This window comes from Grus americana, chromosome 15 (genome assembly GCF_028858705.1).
Source record: "Grus americana isolate bGruAme1 chromosome 15, bGruAme1.mat, whole genome shotgun sequence".
NCBI lineage: Eukaryota > Metazoa > Chordata > Aves > Gruiformes > Gruidae > Grus > Grus americana.
In genome coordinates, this window is record NC_072866.1 from 18,798,181 (window position 1) to 18,820,811 (window position 22,631).

Genomic DNA, 22,631 nt, shown 5'->3' on the forward strand with positions numbered 1-22,631 from the left:
ATGCATAAGACTCTCTGTATGAGATTTACTGCTGAGTTGTTTGACAAATGTCTTAAGTGTTCAAAGCAAAGAACATAGGTACTGGTATAGGGAAAAAAAGGGTTTTTTTCTTTTACCAAAATGAGAAGGCAGAATAGAAATCTATTGTAGGTGGCAATTGGGGGGGGCCCAAAAGGGGAACAAACAAAAAACCCCAAAGCAAAAAACCTTAATGGTTTGAGGTAACATTCTTACTGTTTAAGGAAGTAATAGAATAAACGATAGCAGGGATTATTTAAAGTAATGGTTTAGTTTGTGTAGTCAGAGCGCTACTTTCCTATGTGAAGAAGTGATTACACAGTGATGAACTGGGTTATCCTAACGCAATAATAAATGACCAAGAAGTTCAAGTGTGCGTAAAGCCAAGATAAAATAAATGTTTGAGTAAGTAAGCTTTTTTCCCCACTTCAAAATTTTGTGGTAGCGAAATAGATTAAATACCTAAGGCTGTTCTAATTTAAATTTTTTTTTATAGAGTTTAAATTCATCTGTAGGGGTTTTTTTTTAATGGGATTTCAAAAAAATGAGCTCCATATGATGTGAAGAATGGTAATGTACTGTTAAAGCAATTGTTGCTTAGTTACTTCATGTTTAATGAGGTTGTAAAATTGCTCACGGTTTGTGATCTCACTCACCATATCACTGATACTTCAAAGGATAATGGATCTGTTCTGTGTGGCAGACGAACAGGCCCTGTGGAGGGTACAATATTGCTGCATTGTTTCCTCCTGTACATTGTGATTTTGGCGAATATGTACTAGTTCCTTCCTGTTTTTAAATAGTGCTTCTTCTGTAGGCTGAAGGTTGGCAGAACACTTCAAAGTCTGTGTTGCAGGAGGATGGAAAGAAAAACCATTGATTAGCTTAGATTAAAAGCAAACAAATGTTTATGAAAATCTTGTGCAATATATTGCTATGAAATGAGATGTTACTGGATTTTGGTTTATGGAACTGACAGGGATGTTCCACTCTGAAGCCTTTTTTGTTCGTTTCACCCACTTGTATACAATATATACAACTTAAACTGAAATTAAAATGAGAGGTACTTCTACCCTCTGAAGAGTATGAGAATTCCAACAGATTTGATTTTTATTGAAACAAAAAGCTTGTTGTGTATCTTTTACTTTGGTTTTCATACACTGATGCTGTTTGTAATTGAGTTTAAGCCTGTAGTTGATAGATACAACATATACCGCTTAAGATTTTCTCTTAGCTGAAAGAGACACTTTTGTTGTTTGATAGAAACTAGTGTTTCAGCCACAGTTTTGTTTCTAGCTCATTACAGGTTTTTGTATGGTCCTTGGTGTCGTTTAGCTATTTGTACTGTTAAAAATAGCTCTTTGGAAACAGGTATATGTTCAAATCAGAGAGGTTATACATCCAATATTTACTTTATAAATGAGTATTCTCTTTCTTTTATTATGAAACCTTATGTATTTAAGTACACAGTATCAGAAGAGATGAAAATTTAGCAATTTGAAAAAGTTTTTTGGCCTGTTTTTTAATAATGCCATCAATTTCAAATGGCAATCCAAATTCCAGCTGCCTTTTAGAAACTGACAACAAAAGCATTTCAAACTGAGTCCAGTTGAAAGACCCCAAGCTTTTTTTGTTTATATTTTTTATTTCATGGGTTGTGTTCTATTTATTGTATAAATGCTAAAATAAAGAACAGGCTTTGAAGAGTAGTCAGAGAACAAACAAGTTGCTGTTGTTTCAGTAATACTGTAAAGGATTTTTAGTTATAGGATCAAATGGGTAATTTGAATGGGAAAGTATTAAGTTCCCACCACTGAAGTCTTTCACCAGTTCTTTTAAGATAAACGTGAAATCAGTATCCTTTAAAAGCAACAATGACAGTAACTGCTGCACAAAGCAGTTTTTATCTGTCAGAATGATGACCTTGGAGATTGATCCTATCCAAACATAGGAAGTATGTTTAAAGTATCAACATGGTGTTGGTGGAGGATGACAAGGCTTCTGCTATTGTGCAAGAGCTTAAAAAATTACTATCTGAATTTAAAGTGCATAAATAAATCTAAGAATTAGGTATGGTGCTTTAGCAGTCAAAGGTAAGAACATACATGAACCGTTCTAGGAGAGTTACAAATTTATTTTATTTAGCAGGGAAAAGGGAGACCTTAAATGGCAGGTGGATTGGCTCTGGGGATCACGAGAAGGCAGTTTGCCTTGATTCACACGGGACCTGCTCGTGGTTGGAGGACACCTTCGTGCTGTTAGTTAGCAGATGAATTTAGTACTTGAATGTGCTAATCAGTGTTTCTGTTCCTTCTAGTACAGTTCTTAGGAATGTGAGAAAGTCATGAAAACATGCACTTTCCCATGTTACAGTGCTGCAGCTACAGCTGCTGAGCCAGCAGTTGTGAGTTGCCCCCAGGTGCCTGTGAAACGGTCTCAGAATTTTAAACTTTTCTAGTAGACGTGTTGAGACATGGTGATTATTTTTTCTTTGAAGCCTTATCACTAAAAATAGTAAAACTATAGTGTTGATCACTCAAGTAACCAGTAGATCCAAATTATCAGTTGAGCTTGGATTAATGTGTATTCAAGACTGCTGGGAAAATAAGATGTTGTTGGAATATGAGTCTTTTTTCATGATGTGGGGGATAAATGTCATTCTTCATGCAGGGATTTAAGAGAAACTGTTCCCTGGGCAGAATGTCCAGGCGTTCTCAGTATTGACAATCTGAACAAAAACTATTTTCTTCTTCCAAGGTATCTTTTCTTCTTCTTCAGCTGTTACGTCTGCCTCCACCCCAACTATTCAATATTGCATAGCATTTATTGGCAACTACCGTATTTGGTTACATAGAAAATACACAGCATCATTTTGAGCATCTCTCCTAGCCTGCACAAAAATTTCATCATTCTTACTTTCCATAAATTCTGTGGTTCTTGCTTTTCTTCATAAAGTTATTTGCAAATTACCATTGAGATTTTGATCGACTTCTTAAAGGTGTTTGTCGTGGTTTTACCCCAGCCGGCAGCTGAGCACCACGCAGCCGCTCGCTCACTCCTCCCCATCAGGATGGGGGAGAGAACTGGAAAAGTTAAAGTGAGAAAACTCATGGGTTGAGATAAGGACAGTTTAATAGGTAAAGCAGAAGCCGTGCACGCAAGCAAATCAAAGCAAGGAATTCATTCACCACTTCCCATCACAGGCAGGTGTTCAGCCATCTCCAGGAAAGCAGGGCTCTATCACGCATAACGGTGACTTGGGGAGACAAACGCCATCACTCCGAACACTGCCGCCCCCCCTCTTCCTCTTCCCCAAGCTCCTTATAAACTGAGCATGCCATCATATGGTATGGAACATCCCTTTGGTCAGTCGGGGTCACCTGTCCTGTCTGTATCCCCTCCCAACTTCTTGTGCACCCCCAGCCATCCCGCTGGCAGGGCAGCGTGAGAAGCAGAAAAGGCCTTGGCTCTGTGTAAGCACTGTTCAACAACAACAAAAACATGTCTATATAACAAAAACATCTCTATATTATCAACCCTGTTTCCAGCACAAATCCAAAACATAGCCTCATACTAGCTACTATGAAGAAAATTAACCCTCTCAGCTGAAACCAGGACAGTGTTTTAAAATATTAATCTGTATGTTAGCTTGTATTGAACTGGGAGGTGAATTTGAAGCAAAATACTAGGCTTAACTCCAAGTGGCTGAAGCATAAGCATATTTGTTTCTGTAAATTCTCTGGAGTTGGGTACCCTTGAAAAAGGGGAGGAGTGGATAGCAGGAACTCTATGCTACTAAAGCTTATCTTTCTGAACAGGTGAGAACATTCATGAAGGCTTAAACTGCTGTTACCTAACTGTGATCCAGCATTCACTTGAGCACTGGACACTTTTAATTTATATAAACCACTATAAACAGATAGGAACGGATAGAACTACCTTCAGAACTATGACATTCGAAGGATAATGTATTACTCCTTGGGTTCTTTGATTACACGCTTCCTTATCTTGATTTTTTTTTTTTTAAATTTCAAAATACTCTGTTCTCTGAATCATTTTGAAATTGCTTCAGACCAAAGTACTGATTTTTCAGAAAATGTGTGAAATGCACTGTGCCCTTCCCATACAACAATTTCTGCTGTTACATATTGTTATACTGTTAGGATATAATTAATCCATCCAAATTGTTGGCACCAGAAAAATGTGGAGCTACAATCTGGTATATCCACAACTGTGTAGGATTCTACTTATTGACTGTCTCCAATTTTCATATAGATTTCTTAAGCAGTATGTGTTTATATTCTGTTTGTCTGGATTTTTATTTTTTTTCTGAATGTGTGGAGTTTCTCAACAGTAATTTTGTTTCTTATGCATAGTAGATGTTCTGGCTGCAGGCAGTGAGGAAGTTAGTTTGATTTATGAAGGAGCTCTTCCACAGTATTTTTTTTTTCTTGTGTTCAGTAAAAATCACTGCAAAAGCAGATGTATTGGAATAGCCTGTAATTTGTATTTAAGCAAAACCTAATTTAAGCTGATAATTTTTATACAAATGATGTGCAAACAACAAATGTTTAGGCTGGGAGAGCTGCTTCAAATCATTTATGCTGCAAGAGTTTTTCTTTTCCCTGTATTTTCAGCTCCTTAGATGTCAACAAGTTGATACGGCCTAGTAAGTTCATGTCTCCTTTCAATCTGCAATTCTGAGTAGAGCAAGGTCTCCCTTCTCCCAGCAGTAGGAAGATAGGGAGAGACCTTCAAGTGCTGCTGGCTGCCCCGGGCAGCCCCATGCCCCACGGTATCAGTTCCCTGCCCCAGGAGTGCATCACTAAGGTGAAGAGTCGGTGTTGAATGATTGTCTTGTGGAAGGATCCAAAGAGGCAAGATGATTATTTTTTTTTTTTTTCTAGTTTCTGCTTCTGAAGTTCTGCATTGGATGTTTGTTATTGTATATTGATCTTTTCAAATCTGATGCCATAAAAATGAAGCAGTTTTTCTGAGTGGAGATATGCTTTATAATTTCAGGCTGAAGGATTAAAATATAACGTAGGGATGTGGAAAATATGTGTAATTACGGCATTTTTAGGCCAAAGGGAAGGGAAAATGCTCCTGCTAGAGCTACTTGTTGACATGTAGTGGCTACTTAAAATTATGTATAGTTTATTCTCTGTAAGTACATGAAATGCAAACTAGTCTGCCGTTCCCTCATGGCCAATGCCAGACAGTTGGAGGGGATCCCTTTCGCCAAAACCTTCCAGGTTGACACTGAAGTTGATGACTCATGTAAGATAAGTGGGATATGCTGGAGAGAATGGCAGATCAGAAGCTGTGGGAGGAAATACTCCTAAAGCTGTTGGGAATAATGAGATGTGTGGCTGTAATGCAAAAAGGAAAATAATAAGGTATTTGGGGTTTAGATATTTACAACAAGGAACAGAATCTCTCTTATACTTCTCTTATACTGCAAGGAAATTTCTCTGAAACAAGACCTGGGGCTGGGGCGGGTGGCAAGGTTCCTCAGCATAACTTTTTCAAATGCCAACGTGCAGCTCTGTTTACTGGTGAAACTTAATGAGTAATGAATGTGCCAGTCAGGCAAAAATAAAGTATTTCTGCTGCCTGCAGCAGTGTTCAGAGCAGTGGGGGAAGGGAGAAGGAACAGGGGAAAAGGGAGAGAGTCCTCAGCAGTAGTCTGTCTTGGGTATCAGTGAATGCTGCTCCTTCAGCAACTGCTGGATTTATTTTTAACTGCTTGACTCATTCTTTGTCAGATGATTGACCATCAAGCCGCATATTGTAACACGAATGTGCAGAGGAAGCAAGCGTAACTGAAGGAAAGGGGGGAGTGGTTGTCTGGGAAAAGAGGTGGGATTTGGGAGTTCTGCTTCACATCCTCTGTGCCTGCCGTCTCAGTGAGTTACAGGCTCCAAAGCAGACTGAGCATACTGCAGGTCAACCTAGAAAGTGAAGGATGATGGCTGTTTTCGGCTGCAAAAAGATGAAATTGCTTGTTTATTAGGAGGAGGGACCTGGAAGCAGTGTTTGGGACAGCAGTGTTCTGCTCGGTGACAAATTAATACCTCTTTTTCCTGTGCTGGATGTTGCCATTCTAAAGGATTCTCATCATGATCGATAGCTCTAAGAAGCAGCAACAGGGCTTTTCCGAGATTTTACCTGCAGGAGACGTTAAGCCACTGAAGGAGAAGGAATGCCTTGAGGCGAACAGCCAGAAAAGTCTCAAGGAAGGTCAGTCACTTGCTGGTTGGGGGACAGAAAATGCAAAAGTACTGGGCATTTGTGGTGTAATGCTGTATGTTCAGGAAGGATTTTTGTACGTTAAATTGGATATTGTTTTCCCTCTTAAAATGTCTAAAAGCTACTTTTAGTTTTTTCCTGAAACTATTAAGATAACGATGATAATAGCTTGATAGAAATTGTAATACGAAGAAAAATGAGTAAGTACTCTTTTCAGAGTAGCATTTAGTGCTCAATTCATGAAATACTCTGAAATTATCCTGTAAATATTGCACAAAATGCTTCAAAATGTTGCTATTGAAATAAATATAATGAAATGAATGTCATTAAATATTGCAATATTAAAAAGAAAACCCCACAAACCTTTAGTTTTAGACATGTATTACTATCTCATTTTCCACAGTGCTTTTCTCAGCTGTCTTTCTCTAGAATTCCCTTCTCCCCTCATGCTTTAAATTAGATTTGACTCTGCTTTCCAGATGTATGCTTTTCAAATTACGTTATGTCTCCTTAAAGAATTGGTTTTAGATTGTGCATTAAATTGATGTAATGCACAAGCATTAGTTTGTAAAATAGCAATAGTCTGAGGATATTTGGAATGTTATTTAAAGCTGACAAATGGTGCTATACCAGATTCATCTGAAGTAGTATTCGTTAGGCAGTGGCAGTAATACTGCTGAGACATGGACACTGTTTTATTCCTTCTAGCTGGCCGGTGTTTAGGAGAAGGAAGAGACCTCTTGAGGTCAGCTGCCGGCCATGCACAGAGCAGTTTAACTGGTGTATGTTAACATACCAGGCTCTCTGCAGACTCAAGCTCCAACTTCTTAATCAGTCAGAAACTGTATTTGTAGTAGACAAAATTCCTTCTCTCCCTTTATAGCGCTCTGCCTTGGCTTTTACTCCAGATAGCTCTGGATTGTCTGGTGATTCAGAGATTTCTTCCTGGGTGTTGTGACAAGACTGCTGGTTTTCCTCTTTCTACATGAGATCATGTCTTTCTCAGAATTTAAATGCTGGGTTTGATTTGGGGTTTTGTTTGTTTGTTTTTAAACTTGGATCTTAATAATGTTTAAAACAGCAAAAGACAGCCCGTATTCATTATTGAATCCAGTAACTGACAGTTTATTTAAAAAATCCCTTTACTTAGCTCTTTTTTTTTTATATATATATAAGGTACAGATACCAAAGGTTTCTTACTGATTGGAAAGATAGATAATAACAAGTCGAGTGTTGACGCATGGGGCTGTGGCTGAGCGCGTAACGGTTCTGCTTGCTTTACAGCAGGAAGGTACTGATTGAAAGACAGTGATTGAAGAGAAAGGGCCAACAGTGGCTTCTTTTTCATGGTGTTTGCTTTGCACCTCCAAACAGGCCCAGTTAAACCTGAGGCTGCTACCCCTGAATCTCTGTGGGGCAACAGTAACAAAGAAAGAAGGTGACCAAGTTGAGAGGGACAGAGGAGTGAGCATACTGTTGTGGGAAATACTGTAGGAAAAAAACCCCTGACTAATCTAAGCTACCAAGAAATAAAGGGGAGAAAGATGTGAAAAAACAAGCGTGGTGGACAGTGTAGGTAGGCTAATAAGTAACCACGGTAATAATCTTCATTCTTCTTTGAATATGTCGGTTACGTAGAAAGTGGATGAAAGAATGTACACTACAATAATGATGGTCTGTCAGAGTAGCAAAAAACCTGCAATTATGGGACACTCTTCCACTCTAAATTCATGAATATTTTAGAGTTTAAATTATTCAGTGCATAAAAGAAGATATAATTGTTTTCCACAATTGCTATCTTTGCTTCTTTTTCTCTGTTTTAGTACCTTTTCTCCATTTTCACTTTTCCCCAGTGAATATGGTTTATCCTTTTATCCATCCTAAATTTGGCAGCCTATAAATTAAAATAATGAACCTCTTTTTGAGAGTATGGACGGCTACAGGATCTCCTCTTCCAGCCTTTCCTCTTTCTAAAGTTTAGAAAAAACAAGCATTTTCCATCTTGTAGTGTATAGAATGAGAACATTGCAAATCTGCTTTATTTGCATCTATAGACACTAAAACAGAGCTTCACCTTTTCGGTTTATAATATTACACAATGTGTAGTTCGGGTATTTTGTAGATTTTTAAAAATTCAATTGCAGTTGTTAATTTCATCCTATTTAAATAACACTGTAGATAACATTAAAACACTTATTTTACAGAACAGCATATTCTAAATTAGCTTGTGGCATTCTATCTTTTTTTTTTCTTTCTTTTTCCTGTAATTCAAATGATGATGTGACTGGTTCTGCCACCTGAACCATCAACCATCTTTTGTTAGGACACAAAAATACTTAGGAATACCATCTGTGAATGGCTAAAATTGCAAAAATGAAAAATTTAATTCTGTTGGCAAACCCAGATGATGTACATAGAGGTCAAGTAATTCAGAAGGTGCTACAGCCTTTACTTCACAGTCTATTTTGCAGAGTTTGATAAATCTAAAAACCTAGAGATAGTACAGTGTGCTTATTTCAGCAGTGAGTACCTTGAGAATGAGAACAATGAGAATTGTTAGGTGCAGTTCTTTTTTTACTTAGTATTTCTTTATAAGGCAAGAAACTTTTGATGAAAACACAAATCTCAACACTGTCTTCAGCAAATTAATATTAAGGGCATTGGAAGGTTAGATTACAAGGATGATTTTTTTTTTTTCTTTGCTTAGACTAATGAATATTCTTAGAAGATACACATTATAGCATCATATAGCACAGGAGGAAATCTTCTTTACCCTATTATCTTATAAACAACTCATATGTGATTGTTACATATTGTCTGTTGTGTTAAAACAGTTCTTAATTTTATCTGTTTTATCAAAATTACCTTTTGTATGACCAATAAACAAAAATACTTTTTGGCTCTGAGGCTAATACAGTGGTAACTAAACAGCTGTTTTAGAAATTCCTGTGGCATTGATTTCTAATGTCAAGTAAGTGGCCAAAATATTTAGAAAATTCAAGTGAAAATTCTTGAATGAAATCAGGACATTCTGTGTACAGTTAGTAAGAAGGAGTTAGTATCATCAACAATGCATACATTAGGAATTATATTTAAGTTGCAGATTAGAAGGTTTCTAACTCAGTAGTGAAGTGAATTTAGGAAGTCTTGCCTTGTATCTTAAATTGGTTTAATATGAACTCCTGCAAGAGCGTACGACTATGCAGAACCCTTGAAGACACAGTATTAAATTGGTGAAACAAACCAGTACGGTGCTATCCCAGGTGGGATCTAAAAAGAGATTGGATCCCAGTTTGTTCATACCATATTTTTCATATATTAAGCTGAGCTTCAAAGTTACCAGTTGCCTGCAGGTTACTGTAAGTAAAAACTAAGCAGGGAGGAAATTTTCTTTTCACCTTGAAACATAATTTCTTTCCTGGATTTGTGTTGCTTTTTAATTTTACTGTTTTGGGAGGAACTGGAGACTGGCAAGTACTAGAAACAGGATACAGGGTGGAATGAGTGAAGCACAGGGATTTTTCAGGTGCTTGCTGGAAATGTCTTCATTCTGTCTAGTTAATAGATTACCAAATTTAGTCAGGAAGGATTTCTTCCCTTCCTCCCCTGCAATCAAATCAATATTGCATGAGAATTGTTTATTTAACAGATTTCCTGCTATTGCTGGCATGTCGAGTACTCTTGACCTCCACTGCTCTCCTGAGGTGGCATGTTAGACTTAGAGATTCTACTGTTGGTTTACTGGTTTTGTTGGGTTTTTTTAAAAAAGCTTTAAGTTTTGTTATATGGTGTTCAGAGGTGTTTTTATGACCCCTTATCAGTGGCAGTCTTATCAGGTATGTTTCTTGAGACACAGATAATGAGAAAAATATCGGAGAAAAAGTACTATGCCTGTCATCTTAGTTAATAAAGGAAGCACTATAAATTCAGTGTACTGATCCTGTGAGGCTGTGTTAAATTCTTAACTTCATGTATCTACCATAAACAGTCTCTTTAATGACAGTGGGATAATTGTATGTCTTACAAGTAAATCAGCACTTATTCTGCAAAATTTTCTTTATCAATGTAGTACTTAAATGAATAATAAATATATGGTAATCACATTATAATAGACATATTCTTAAATGCTTTGATAAACCAAGGCCGCAGTTTATTAATTTGATTTTGTATGTAATCTGTATAGAATGGGAGCATACAGTGGCTAACCAAGAGTTCTAAGGAAACCTGCTATGGCAACTAGAAGATTTCTTAAAGGTTTTATAAAAGGTTAGGATTAAGGCTGCTCCTGCCAGCAGTAGGTGTAGTCTCATCCAGCCCGACCCTGCTTACTGCCAGCCTCTTTCTTGTGTTGGCGTTAGTAATTGTGCCGCCCTGAAGTGAGTAGGATCAGTGAACAGGTACTACTGAAGACTGTTCGTTTCAATAGTGTTAGTTTTCAGCAGATCAGAGCGCTGCCCTGACAGGCGGCACCTCTGCCACTGTTGGTATGAAGCAGCTGGGGTTGGAGGGAGGAAGAGACCATTGTCTTTTCATCAGTAATCCTGTCCTAGATCACATTAAGTTATGAAACCACGCTCTGAAATCAGTGTTTTGTTGCTATGCTGGAAGTTTCTTCTTTCCTTTGACAGAGCATCCAACACAGCATGTATGTGCCTCAGCCTTTTAATGCAAAGTCTGTTTTAATGCAGCAACGTCGCTGTCACTGTAAGTGATCCGACTCATCCACTGAGCAAACATCTGCAGAAATCTGGTGATGTTATCTACGTAGCAGAGTTGACACAATGCCATTGCTTACATCCTAGTTTGCAATCAGGCATCTTAGTGTAAATCCACCTTCCTCAGTGTTTTGAATTAATATGTAATCTTGTGAGGTGGAGGATCTGCCTGAGTATGCATTTTGTTTGCTGGTTCTACTGTGCTTAGGAAAAGCATGGAAAATGGAGGTAGTGCCTTCTTAAGAGGGCTTGGCTGGAAATCATCTGTCATCATTCAGTGTAATACGCTCCAAATTATCACAAAGCAAGTCTGCAGTAGATGCAGAATTTGATCGCAAGTTTCATGAGTCCCTTGATGGCACACTTCTTGGCTGATAGTAGTATTTGAGGAAATGCAAATTATTTTTTAAAAAATCAGAAGACTGTACTAAACTTGCAGGTTTAGAAGATGTAATTATTGTTAATATCCTTAAGGTATGCAATTTTACAGAATACTTGTAAGCTTTAGTTTTTTCAGACTTTCCACCCAAGATGCTAGTGATTTTTTTTCTCATTGTAAAGATTTAAACAGAATTGTGAAAAGTATAGATTTTGCTTTTTACATGTTTGTGTGTGTGCATATATATATATATTTTTTTTTTTTTTTTCATCCCAACAGACATTCTGGTAGTTTGTTGGAAGGCTCGTGTTCTGGCTTGTTTCTAAGCAACGTGTTCCATAGCAATAGGATACAATACAGATTGTCCTATATACTAGTCATTTAAGCTTCTCAATTGACGATATTGTTATGCTTTGTATTTTTGTTTTAAATGTTAGGTTAACATTTAGCTATCTTTCCCATCTAGCTTTTCACTTTGACTTTCAGTATGATGATGTTACTTCTGGAAACAGTTATGTGTACGTAATTACTGGCTTACAGACAAAAGCTTTAAATCACAGTGGTGTAATTTAAAAGATTTGGAGGTCCTGCAGGGTTTCCCTCCAGAATTCTGAAGAGATTATCTGAAATGGCCCTCAGTAGTCTCCACTCACATGCTTTGCATTTATCCAGAACATTTCTAAGCTGAAATGAAAGTACGACTGAATAATTCCTTAAAATGAGTATGCATCAGAGGCTGTTTTGCTTTTCTTAAATTATTTTGGAGATAATTTTAGTAGAAAAATCACATATACAATAATGGAAAAAGAATATTAAAGGTATACAAAAATAAGTAAGGGAATTTTTTAAGAAAAACAGTAAAAATAAGTAAAATATTTTATTTTTTTAAATGATACCCTGGCATATGTGAAAGTTTTGAAGACTGAACCCACGATAAACATTCATGTTTAGATGATGTCTGATTTCTTTAATGATGAATTATTTTTATTGTAAAATTGAGAGTATTTAACCTACTGTATCACCATCTTCAGGCTGATGGGAGGTGCATACCACAATTTTAAATGCATTTTATGTTTAAAATGCTGTACAACTTCTTTAGAATCGCTTCCAACAAATTACAGGTTGCTAAATATTTTCATGGCTTTGCTCCCTCCGTCCTTCCTTCTTTGACATGGCTGTCAAATATAAATGAAAAGAATGCTACTTTACCAAATTTCTGACTTTGAACACATGTGGAATGAGTAATGCCAGGTGCAAACTAGCTACCATATTCCATAACCTTCCTGAAATGCGTACTTGGTGTATCACCTGCGCTTTCTTTTACTTATTATACAAAACATTCAGTTTATTAAATTTTTAGTTTTATGTGCAGAACAAATATTAGTTGAAAAGATTAACCATTTTTGTATCAATAAAGCATTTAATGAATTATACATAGAGTACAATGCCCCATATAGAGTTGAGGGAGAAACAATCACAAGTCAGAAGAAAGCAAAACATCTGTCTCTGGAAAATTAACTTAGTGTAAATCATGCTGTGTAGAAAATGCCATATAAACGTTTAAGTCCAAGCAGATGGTGTTTGGGGGTGTGAGTATAGGAACTGTAAGAGGCACAGAGTTGAGTACTTGATACTCGGTTTCTGCAATTCTGCAGCTGTCACCCTGTGCTGTGAGGTTGGTCCAGAATTCTAATGGAAAGCTGATGCTTCGATTACTTGTATAGTCCACCTACCATCGGATAAAATACTCTCTTCTACTTTACTGCCACCATGCTGTTCATGTACTTGTGTTAATGGTACAGTCATGATCCCAATAACCAGTTACAGATTACTTCAAGGATACGACGGCGTAGTTCGTCTCCTGCAGCAGTGCTTCATTGCAACTAGAACGTCTGTTGTTAACATCTGTTGCTCTGTGTTTCAACTTCAACGTGTTAGAGACCTTGGCTGCATAAAAGCTGTTTTAAGCTGGCAGACAGAAATGGAGGCTTTCTGTGTAACAGCTTTTAATTTAAAGGAAACGGCCCTCTTTCCAGCACTGTCTGTTTCCATGGCAGCCAGCCTAGCAGCCTGCACTGGAGTTTCTACCTACCGCTCTTGGAAATTTCCAAGGGAGTATGCAGGAATATTGGACATCACATTTTCTTCCCATTTTTACTTGCAGTTTTAAGGGCTTAAATAGCTAATATCCACTGGATTTTAACTTTGGAACAAGTAATGAGATGATTACATACAGAACATCAAAAAATCTCGATGCGTTATTTTTCTTCTTGCTATCATTTGAAAGAACTGTATGCTGTCTAGTAAACCCCTTCTTGATGGTTTGGTGTCTGTGTCATCTGTGTAATTGTTAAATGTCAACAACTATTTGCTGTTTCATAATACCTTCTATAAAAAGATTGATTTTAAATTAATAGGCTATGTAATTAACTGTATAAGATGTGGAACTGTGTTAGTGCTGGAGCCATGCACAGTATGAGTTCTGGTTTTTTTTTCAAGACAAGAAGCAGTGGTGAAAGCTTGTCAATCAGTGTAGATAGTGTTGTTCCTGCAGGACAGCTACCAATTTATTTTTGGCCTCTTTACATTCCAGTGCTTGTGATTATATAGTACTACTTTGAGACATCTTTTCCATAACATACAAATTACAGATTTGTAACAGAAATCACTTGCTCAACTTTGATAATAGCTGTTTGTTCTGAGTTATTTAATAATACATTTTATTTTCGCTTATTCTACCGTTCACACTGAGGAAGACCTGTCTGGACTGCTCTACATTTCTTACCTTTCAAAGGGAACACGTGTTTACTTGTGCCAGCTTTCTTGCATTCAAAACAGCAAAGCACTTCAGCTAGCTATTGAGGATCTGTTTGTTTTGGTTACTCTTAATCTTTATGCCCCTTTAGGGCATAGTGTATGTAAACCTGAACAGTACTGACAGTTTGAAAACAGAGGCCTTTAACTTTATAAAATTTACTGCTATATAGAAATAAGTTTCAAAACAATAAAGTACATTGGTTAACGGATGACCTCTCCTTTTTGGTACCGTCATCTCCATTCCCTTGCATATAGAGGCATTGATTCCCTGGTATGCTAACACTAGAAGAAACTATAAGAGTGGGAGCACCAGCCTCTGGCACTCAGTTTTTCAGGTGTTGAAAAATCTATGCTTCCAGTGAAGTCAGAAGACCTCTACTGACTTTAGGAGTCAGATAACCAGATGTTCTTATTGTGAGGAGGGATTATGCTTTTTTGTTTTGTCAGGAAGTATTAAATAAGCTATCTAAGATTTAATGATCATTTTATTGACTGAAGAAAACACATGGAAATTTTGGAATCTCTTCACCTGGTGTTAAAGTGTTAATCTTAAAATCACATACTTGAAATTAAAAAAGAATACCCTCCCTTCCCCCTCAGTCAAAACAGGAGTTTGACTGACCTCTCTGTGCATGGCTTTTATTCAGAAGCAGTTCAAAGACAGTTTCTTAGAGTTGCAGCGTTGCGAAGGGGGATTCCTGCCAGATAATGTGAAGAGCAAAATATTTGTGCCATCTTGTAGCAACTAGATTTGCTCAGTGGTGTTAATATAGCCCTTCTTGTGCAAATACGCCTCAAATATGAGGAACGGTATTACTGATGTTAGTAGTGTATTAACATATCTAAATCTTTGTCAATTCTGGACCTTTATTTTGGAGATCCTCTTCTGTGATTTTAGATGTTATGCAAGTAACTAACTGATTTTAAAAGTGCAAGTGAGAGGGAAACTATTGGCAACAAGCTGAATGGATTTACCCCATAAGAACAGTGTGAAACACAGTGTTTGAGTAAGTACCACCCCGTGGGGAATTTTGTTTTGTAGTACCTCACGTCTTTTGAATTCTCCCTTTCCCAGATTCCACGCATTGTGTGTCTTCAATGCCAAGTAGAAGTGTGATCCTTTTCATGTGAAAGCTGAAAAGCCTTGATCTGAGAGTCATCTCCATATATGGATCCAAGAAAGCCCAATCTCTAAAAAATAAATAATTAATTTCTGATAAAACTCTGCCCCTTTATATGTAATTTTAACAGTTAAACTAATTTCTGAAAAAAACACTGTCGAGCTATTTTTTTTCCTGCACAAAGACTTTGTACATCACATTTGAGATTGCAGTGGTACTACATTAGAATTTTAAAGATGACTGGTAAGATGAAGAACAAGTATCTGTCATCTGTAGTAGGTTTCATAGAGTAGATGGCGTATGCACTTCCTACAAAATAATTTTCCCATTTAGCCTGCTGTCCAAATTGGTGAATTAGTGAGGGCTCTCAAATTGTTGTTATCGACTCTGCAAAACAATGTGATCATTCTATAGTGTGAAGGTCAGTTTGAAAGTTGTTTCTTACTTCTGTTTACTATCTGAATGCACTAGCAATGCTGAGGTAACCACAGCTGAACCAGCTATGCCTGCAAAATGGGGTTTATGACCAAAGCTCAGTAAAAAAGAAAGTCTGAGTAAAAAGTATATTAGAAATCAGAAATATCACATACCATAAATGCATTTTTTCTTAATAGGTGACTTGCCTTTCATATGTTAGTAGATGACTTGCATCAGTGATAATATTCCTGCACCTGCTGTAACATTACCACCATTTGCTTGTTGATCCATGGTGTTCCAGGTGATGAAAGAACTACTAATTCTGATTTACTGTGTCAGATGACATATATCACCTGGACATCACTGATGTTGGAGCATGTAATTTTTCTTAGAACCCCAGACTGGTTTGGGTGGGAAGGGACCTCCCAGCCCATCCAGTGCCACCCCTGCCATGGGCAGGGACACCCTCCACCAGCCCAGGTTGCCCAAAGCCCCATCCAACCTGGCCTTGAACACTGCCAGGGAGCCAGGGGCAGAGCCACAGCTTCTCTGGGCACCCTGTGCCAGGGCCTCAGCACCCTCACAGGGAAGGATTTCTTCCTCGGATCTCATCTAAATCTACCCTCTTTTAGTTTACAGCCATTACCCCTCGTCCTACCACGGCATGCCCTTGTAAACAGGTCTTCTTGAAGACCTTGAGCCTGAATGCTCAGAGAGGCATATGTTTAAAACTGACTCGTAATAGGTAAAAGATGTGGTAGACAAATTTGTAGTGTTTAGTGTTCCATTAAAGCCAATTTTAAGTGTGGTGTAAAATTGGACCAAATATAGCTGTATAGCATGGATGAGATTCCTGCCCAGAGCAGGACATGCTTTTCATCCCTTCCTACAGCTTCCTAGTTGTGTAAAAGGAAGCATAGTTTGAGCAAAGAACAGAAGAAAGTCAAGATTTAATCTACTCGAGACCAAAAATATTGGGTCTGAAATACAGTGCTTTGTGCTAGGGCAGTAGGAAATTCTTAGAAGTACTCCCAGGGATAGAAGCTTAACATCATAACGTTATATCATATGCTTAAAATGCATTTCCATTGAAATGTGCATTTCTTGACGTTTTCTGTAGAAATGGGTTAAGTTCTGACCCAATACATTATTTTTCTTAATTCACACTTACTTGTATAAAGCTTGTGGATTTTTAAAGTTGGATGTACAGTTGCATAAATGTGTGTTTGCCCACACTTACCTGCATTTTTTTGGCAGATTAGATCAGTTGGGCTTAGAGACCCACATGATTTTCTGCAGAAAGAAGTTCTCTGCCCATGCTCTGAACTTAGTGGGAGTGCGTAGGTAGCTATACTGCGCTGCCAAACCCAACCTAGGGAGCGCTGCTGAAAGGAGTAACAGCACCATTTGAGTTGGTTCAAGACCTTAGGCAGCAGAAGTTTGCATCTACTAGTAAGATACCATAAGAAGAGGTCATGGCTTATCTTGGAGCCACGTGAAATTAAGGAAGACCAAACTTCAAACTATTATAAAATAATTCTTCAGTTCACTATTATAAAATAATTCTTCAGTTAACTTTTTTACAGTCATTTAATATAACTTGGAAAATACAATTCATTACGTAAAGCAGATTTTTTTCAGGTTTCCAGACGAACTCAATACATTTTGAATGACTTTCCATTAATTTACATTTTACTGTTGTTACTTTTGCATTCTCCCATCTCTATCCTTTGTAATTCATATGTAACAATATTATAAACTCTGAGCAGAACTGCTGGGCCACAGCCTTGAAATGTTTGTATTTAAATTCTCAACATTTGTGTGACACAAGAAAATAATGTCTTTGTTTTCAAGACTTGCTATTCCTGGTCTTAATGCTTTAGCCAGAGGAGTATCCTTCCTGTACTGTAAAACAGGAAATAAGCTGGTTCCTTTTAAATTCTGAAAACAACAAACTTTGTCCTTAGCCTAATTTTTTACAAATTACGTTCATTTTGATGTTTTGGACAATGCATTAGTTTGTTTTGCTTCCTTGTGAAATACAATGGGAACAGCATGTTGTAATCATACATAAGCTATTAAGGCAGAATTTAAGAATGTAAATTTTTTTTCCCTTCACCAAGCATCTTGAGCATATCTTGTTCAAAAGATGAAGTTTCACATTAGGGTAATGGCTATATGTGTTTAAGAAATTATGGAGCATTATGATAAATTGATACAGAAACAAGAAGAGAACGACTGAAGAAACAAACTACTCTTCCCCCCCCCCCCCCCCCCCCGGAACATTTACAAAAAAGCTCTAATCTTTGAAAGTATGAGGCCTCTGTGTCTATGCCCTCCCCCAGGTTTTGTGCAGTTCCTGATAGACTATTTGATGTGTGTCACATGAGTTATTCTTCCATTAAGATGAGAATCTTTGTACGTTTTATTAAATGTAATGAAACATATGAAGTTACATCTAAAAATGTAAACAGTTTTTCCAAATTTGACAGTATTGGATTTATTTGGTCCTTGAAATAATTATAATAACACATATCTCCATCAAAAAAATGGCACCTTCTGATGTTCAGAGAGGATGAGATCTGTTCCTGATTGTATCACTTTTTTGGTGTTTTTAAATAAGCCAGGTAAAATCTGGCTTCTCTTCACGTGTTTCAGCAAGATTTATTTAAATGTACAATAAGCCTGTATATTGTAGAAAAAGTCCTTAAGGAAAAACAATAACCAGACACATACAACTTTTCTTTGAAAATGCTCTGCAAACATAATTTCTATTTCAGCACAGAGCAGTCATGTAAGATTGGTTTCAGACATGTAAGAAGGCTATATAATCATTGTGTTGCAGTTTAGGGTATAAACTCTTTATACCTTGCTATGTTTTCTCGAATCTATTATCTAAGAGTAGAGTTACAAAGCGGGGCGGGGGGGAATCCTAGGTTTAGCTGTATACTCAAGACCTCTTATGAGACCTAGCTGATAGGAACAGTGGATGCACGCGTAGTCCCTTTATGAGATGTAACCGAAAAGCAGCCAACTCCAGTACAACTAAGGACTGGACGCAATTGCTCCACACTATGTTAACAGCAGTTGATCCTTAACGATAGGTGTCTTAGAGGTTACTGTCAGGTCTGAATACATTGGGGAAAAATACTTCTAAAGTTGAAATACTTGGTATCTTTTGAATGGGGTTTTTTGTACTTCCAGATGGATAGTATGCTTACGTATGAATGAATGATTGTTTTCTTTTGTCAGTACTTCAGCTAAGGCTACAACAAAGACGGACACGAGAACAGCTGGTGGACCAGGGCATCATGCCACGTAAGACTTCTGTTATTTCCAGTAATTTGTATTGCTCTACCGTATTAATTATGAACTGAATATATAAAATAAGAGAAGCATTTCTGTGAGGATCATTAAGAATAACTTAATCATTTGAAAAGACTTGTGGGACCCTTCTGGTAATCTAAATGAGTATGAAGTAAATTCATCATGCTTACCTAATGTTTTAGTTAAAATAGTCATCGCAATGAAAACGCAAGGATTTGTAGACGTAGTCTGATTTTCCTTTTATTTTCTCTCTTTAAATTACGACTAATCTTACTGGAATAAATTGAGTTATATAAATGAATGGACATCAATAACAAAGCCAGCAGTCTTTAAAGAGCAGGATGGCAAGGGTTGCAAAACTAAAACAAAGGACACATAGAAGCGGTGACCTATGAGCCAACAGACGTGTCTTCTGTGTCAAATCTTGCATGATGGTAGCTGTGATATTACAGGACATGAGGCAGTGGATTAGGCTGGGCATCATACACTGCATCATATGACCTAATGCAGAAGCTTCAGTGCCTAGGCCTTTCTGAGTATAAATACATTTCCCAGAATATGGGAAGTGGCTTTGTGGATTTTTTTTTTTATTTTTTTTTTTTTTTTAGAAAACTGTTTTGGTTTTATAACATTTTTTTCCAGTTGCCAGAAGTTCCTGATCAACTTGCCACATCTGGCAAACTGTCCAAATTGGTCTAAGAGTTTTGTATTCTCTTCCAAAACAAAGATTATGTAGTGGTAAAATTTCAATGAATGCCTTCAGGTGCTATCTTTGAGAGAGTTAAAATGCTGCTAATCACCATAGCGTGAAGTGTTTCACTAAGGCAGCAATGTCACCAAGTTCATAAATACAGTTGGAGATGTATTTATGATTCCAGGATGCTGTAATGCTGAGCTTCTGACTCTTTGGCCTGGCTACCTGCCATCCTTGACAGCTATGCAAGAAATTATCAGTTCTTCAGTAAACCATTTTTATCTCTAACTGTTCTACCACTGGAATTTAATTGCAGATCATAGTGCTTTGACAAGCAAATTATGTTTGTAAATTTGCATATTTGTTACATTTGTATGTCTGAACTCCCAGCACTTGTATTTTGAAAGTAATTGGCATGCTTTATGAAATTGGACTCAGAGTCCATTTTCTCTTTTATTGATTTCAGTCTGTTAGAGATGATGGTTGTTTCAGCAGCAGCACTTTCAATACCTAAAATCAATTTAGGAATCACAAGAGGGTCCTCCTGAATACAGATATTTAGTGGCCTAGAATTCAACTGCAGTTAACTCTCTCCTTAGAGATGTTTTGGTGTTCTTCCAGTTGGGCTCCCAATGACTACGCTAATTGTTTAGTGTAACATCTTCTGGTTTGTTTTGGAGATCAGCCTGGCCTCAGAATGAGCGGTGCACAGAAAACATCGAGAATCCCTAAGTGAACAGTGTGGGATGAGACTGGGCTCAAGACGATAGGTCCGAGTTGTCAAAAGATTCAACTGTGAAAAGTGATTTTTTTTTTTCTTAAACAAAAACACCAGCCATTGAAAGCATATCAAAATTATGTTATAAATAGCCGTGTGCACTGGTGAGTTCTAGCTCAAGAGCACAGTAGTATCTTAAAGCTAATCTCTTCTTGGTGGTTTCTGAGTATGCAGCACATTTCAGATTGCTTTGCTAAAGCATCTTCACTTTCCCAGGTCTGTAGTATTGATTGTCTTCAGGAACAGAATGCTCTGTTTCTTTCTGAGTGAAACCTGGGAAAAAACTTCTAAACTGTCAAAAAGCGTTAAAAATTTTGTTTTGCAGTATATCTGCCAAAAGTGTGACAAATGACATGGATCGTGCCTGCTGCCATTTCACTTCCTTTCAATAATCCAGTTGAGACAAAGCACTCTACGATTGATATTATTTCTAGCTGAATAGTGTTTTTTTACTCTTTTTGACTATTTAGCAGCTAACCATCATTCTGTTTTCTAATCAGAACATTTGGGGCTTCTACAATTTTAAAAAAAAAACCAAAATCACAAATAGTTCTTAAGGGACAGTCCAGCTCTCTCTACTAACAGCAAGTATGAGGTATAGACAGATGGTAAATACAGTGGAATAAATGAAACACTATTTTGGCGTTCTGAACCTTACCTCATAAAATTTCTACTGTGGAACAGTTTTGGTAAATAGACCCTGGTGTACTTAGTGAAAAAGTTAACTGTTACATGGTAATACCTGTTAAATATTCCAAGTGTTCTGTATAGGAGCATTGGTCATCTCTGTTAAATGTAAGTGAATACAACTAGCATGAATCAAATGTAAGCCTGGTCAGATGCAAACACAACTCTGAGATGGTGTTAAACACCCATATAAACATACTGATTAGGATGTTTCTTTTGGAAATCACTGCCTGTCAATTAACTCTTACTCTCCTTTCACAGCTTTGAAAAGTCCAGCTGCATTCCATGAGCAGATAAAGAGCCTGGAGCGAGCCAGGGTAAACCACTTTGTGTAAACTTGTTATTAACATCTGAAAATGGATAGTCAGTTGTATGTGATACTAAATTCCCTGAGTACATGAAAAAATTATTACCATTACAGTAATAACATATGCTTTTATCTTGGAAGAATCCATTAAAATAAAATATTGGTGTCGAATCTGATCACAGATCAGGTGGAGGGAGATAAACTTATGGTCATAGTGTAATACATAACTACCTCCAGTTAAGGATAGGATACTGGGTAAATTATGCTTGTGCAGTATTTCTGTACCAAATCTACACTATTACGATTTTGTGTGGTGGTATGGGATAAAATCCAGAAACATTCTGAACTTGTTTGGGGAAGATGGAAATTCATTAGCACTGCTTAACTGATAGAAAAATAGAAGAAAACAAAACAAACCCCTCTACTGCCCGTGTTCTGACAGTGATGTCCACCTATTTGAATGCAACTGCAAATATTCATTGATTGGACATCAGTAATTTATCAAACTACTTTGATTTTTCTAGTAAACAGCAGTTAATGCTATTTTCTCATTCCTTTAAAGACTGAAAATTTTCTGAAGCACAAGATTCGCAGCAGGCCAGACCGGTCTGAGCTGGTCAGAATGCACATCCTTGAAGGTTTGTACCCAGCTATATGTACCTTTTGAGCTGCTATTAGAAGGAACTTCTATTATGCACTCAGCTTTCTAACTGAATTTGGCTTTGATATGAATTATTTCTAAAGCTTGATATTTCTCTACTTCTGCAGTGTCTGTTGTAATCTGTATTCTAAATCTGCGTAATAATAGATACATCTGTGGCAGTATTCTCAACTGTCTGTTTGTTTGCAATTGCATATTGCTTTTATTCTATAATCCTCATTATACCTTCGTGTATGTACAGTTAGTGTATGTATTGCTTAAATTTCTATTCATACCCTCAAATAACCTGACAGCCTTGTACTTTCCCCACCCTCCCCAAACAATATTTAACAAACGTGACTTTTACCCTGCTTTGTTGTTTTCCTTGGTGTTCAGGTAATTTTAAACAATAGTCTTTTTATGAATGGGGCTGTATTAATGTGTTTCACCATAATCTTTCCAAATAACCATAATCAAAG

At 37.2% G+C, this 22,631-nt stretch overlaps 1 protein-coding gene across 14 annotated transcripts in view; it reads left to right on the plus strand.

The window, feature by feature from the left end:
* MRTFB (myocardin related transcription factor B) overlaps positions 1-22,631 on the plus strand; it is an 80,056-nt gene that overhangs the window by 31,651 nt on the left and 25,774 nt on the right. For 10 of the 14 annotated variants that reach the window (XM_054842519.1, XM_054842531.1, XM_054842522.1 and 7 more), the window contains 3 exons: positions 18,972-19,037; positions 21,467-21,522; positions 22,075-22,150. In XM_054842519.1, the coding sequence (XP_054698494.1) occupies positions 18,972-19,037; positions 21,467-21,522; positions 22,075-22,150 (198 nt within the window). Of the gene's footprint in view, positions 1-5,906; positions 6,262-18,971; positions 19,038-21,466; positions 21,523-22,074; positions 22,151-22,631 lie in introns of those variants that run through there. The other 4 variants (XM_054842523.1, XM_054842530.1, XM_054842529.1 and 1 more) reach the window with 1 other exon arrangement.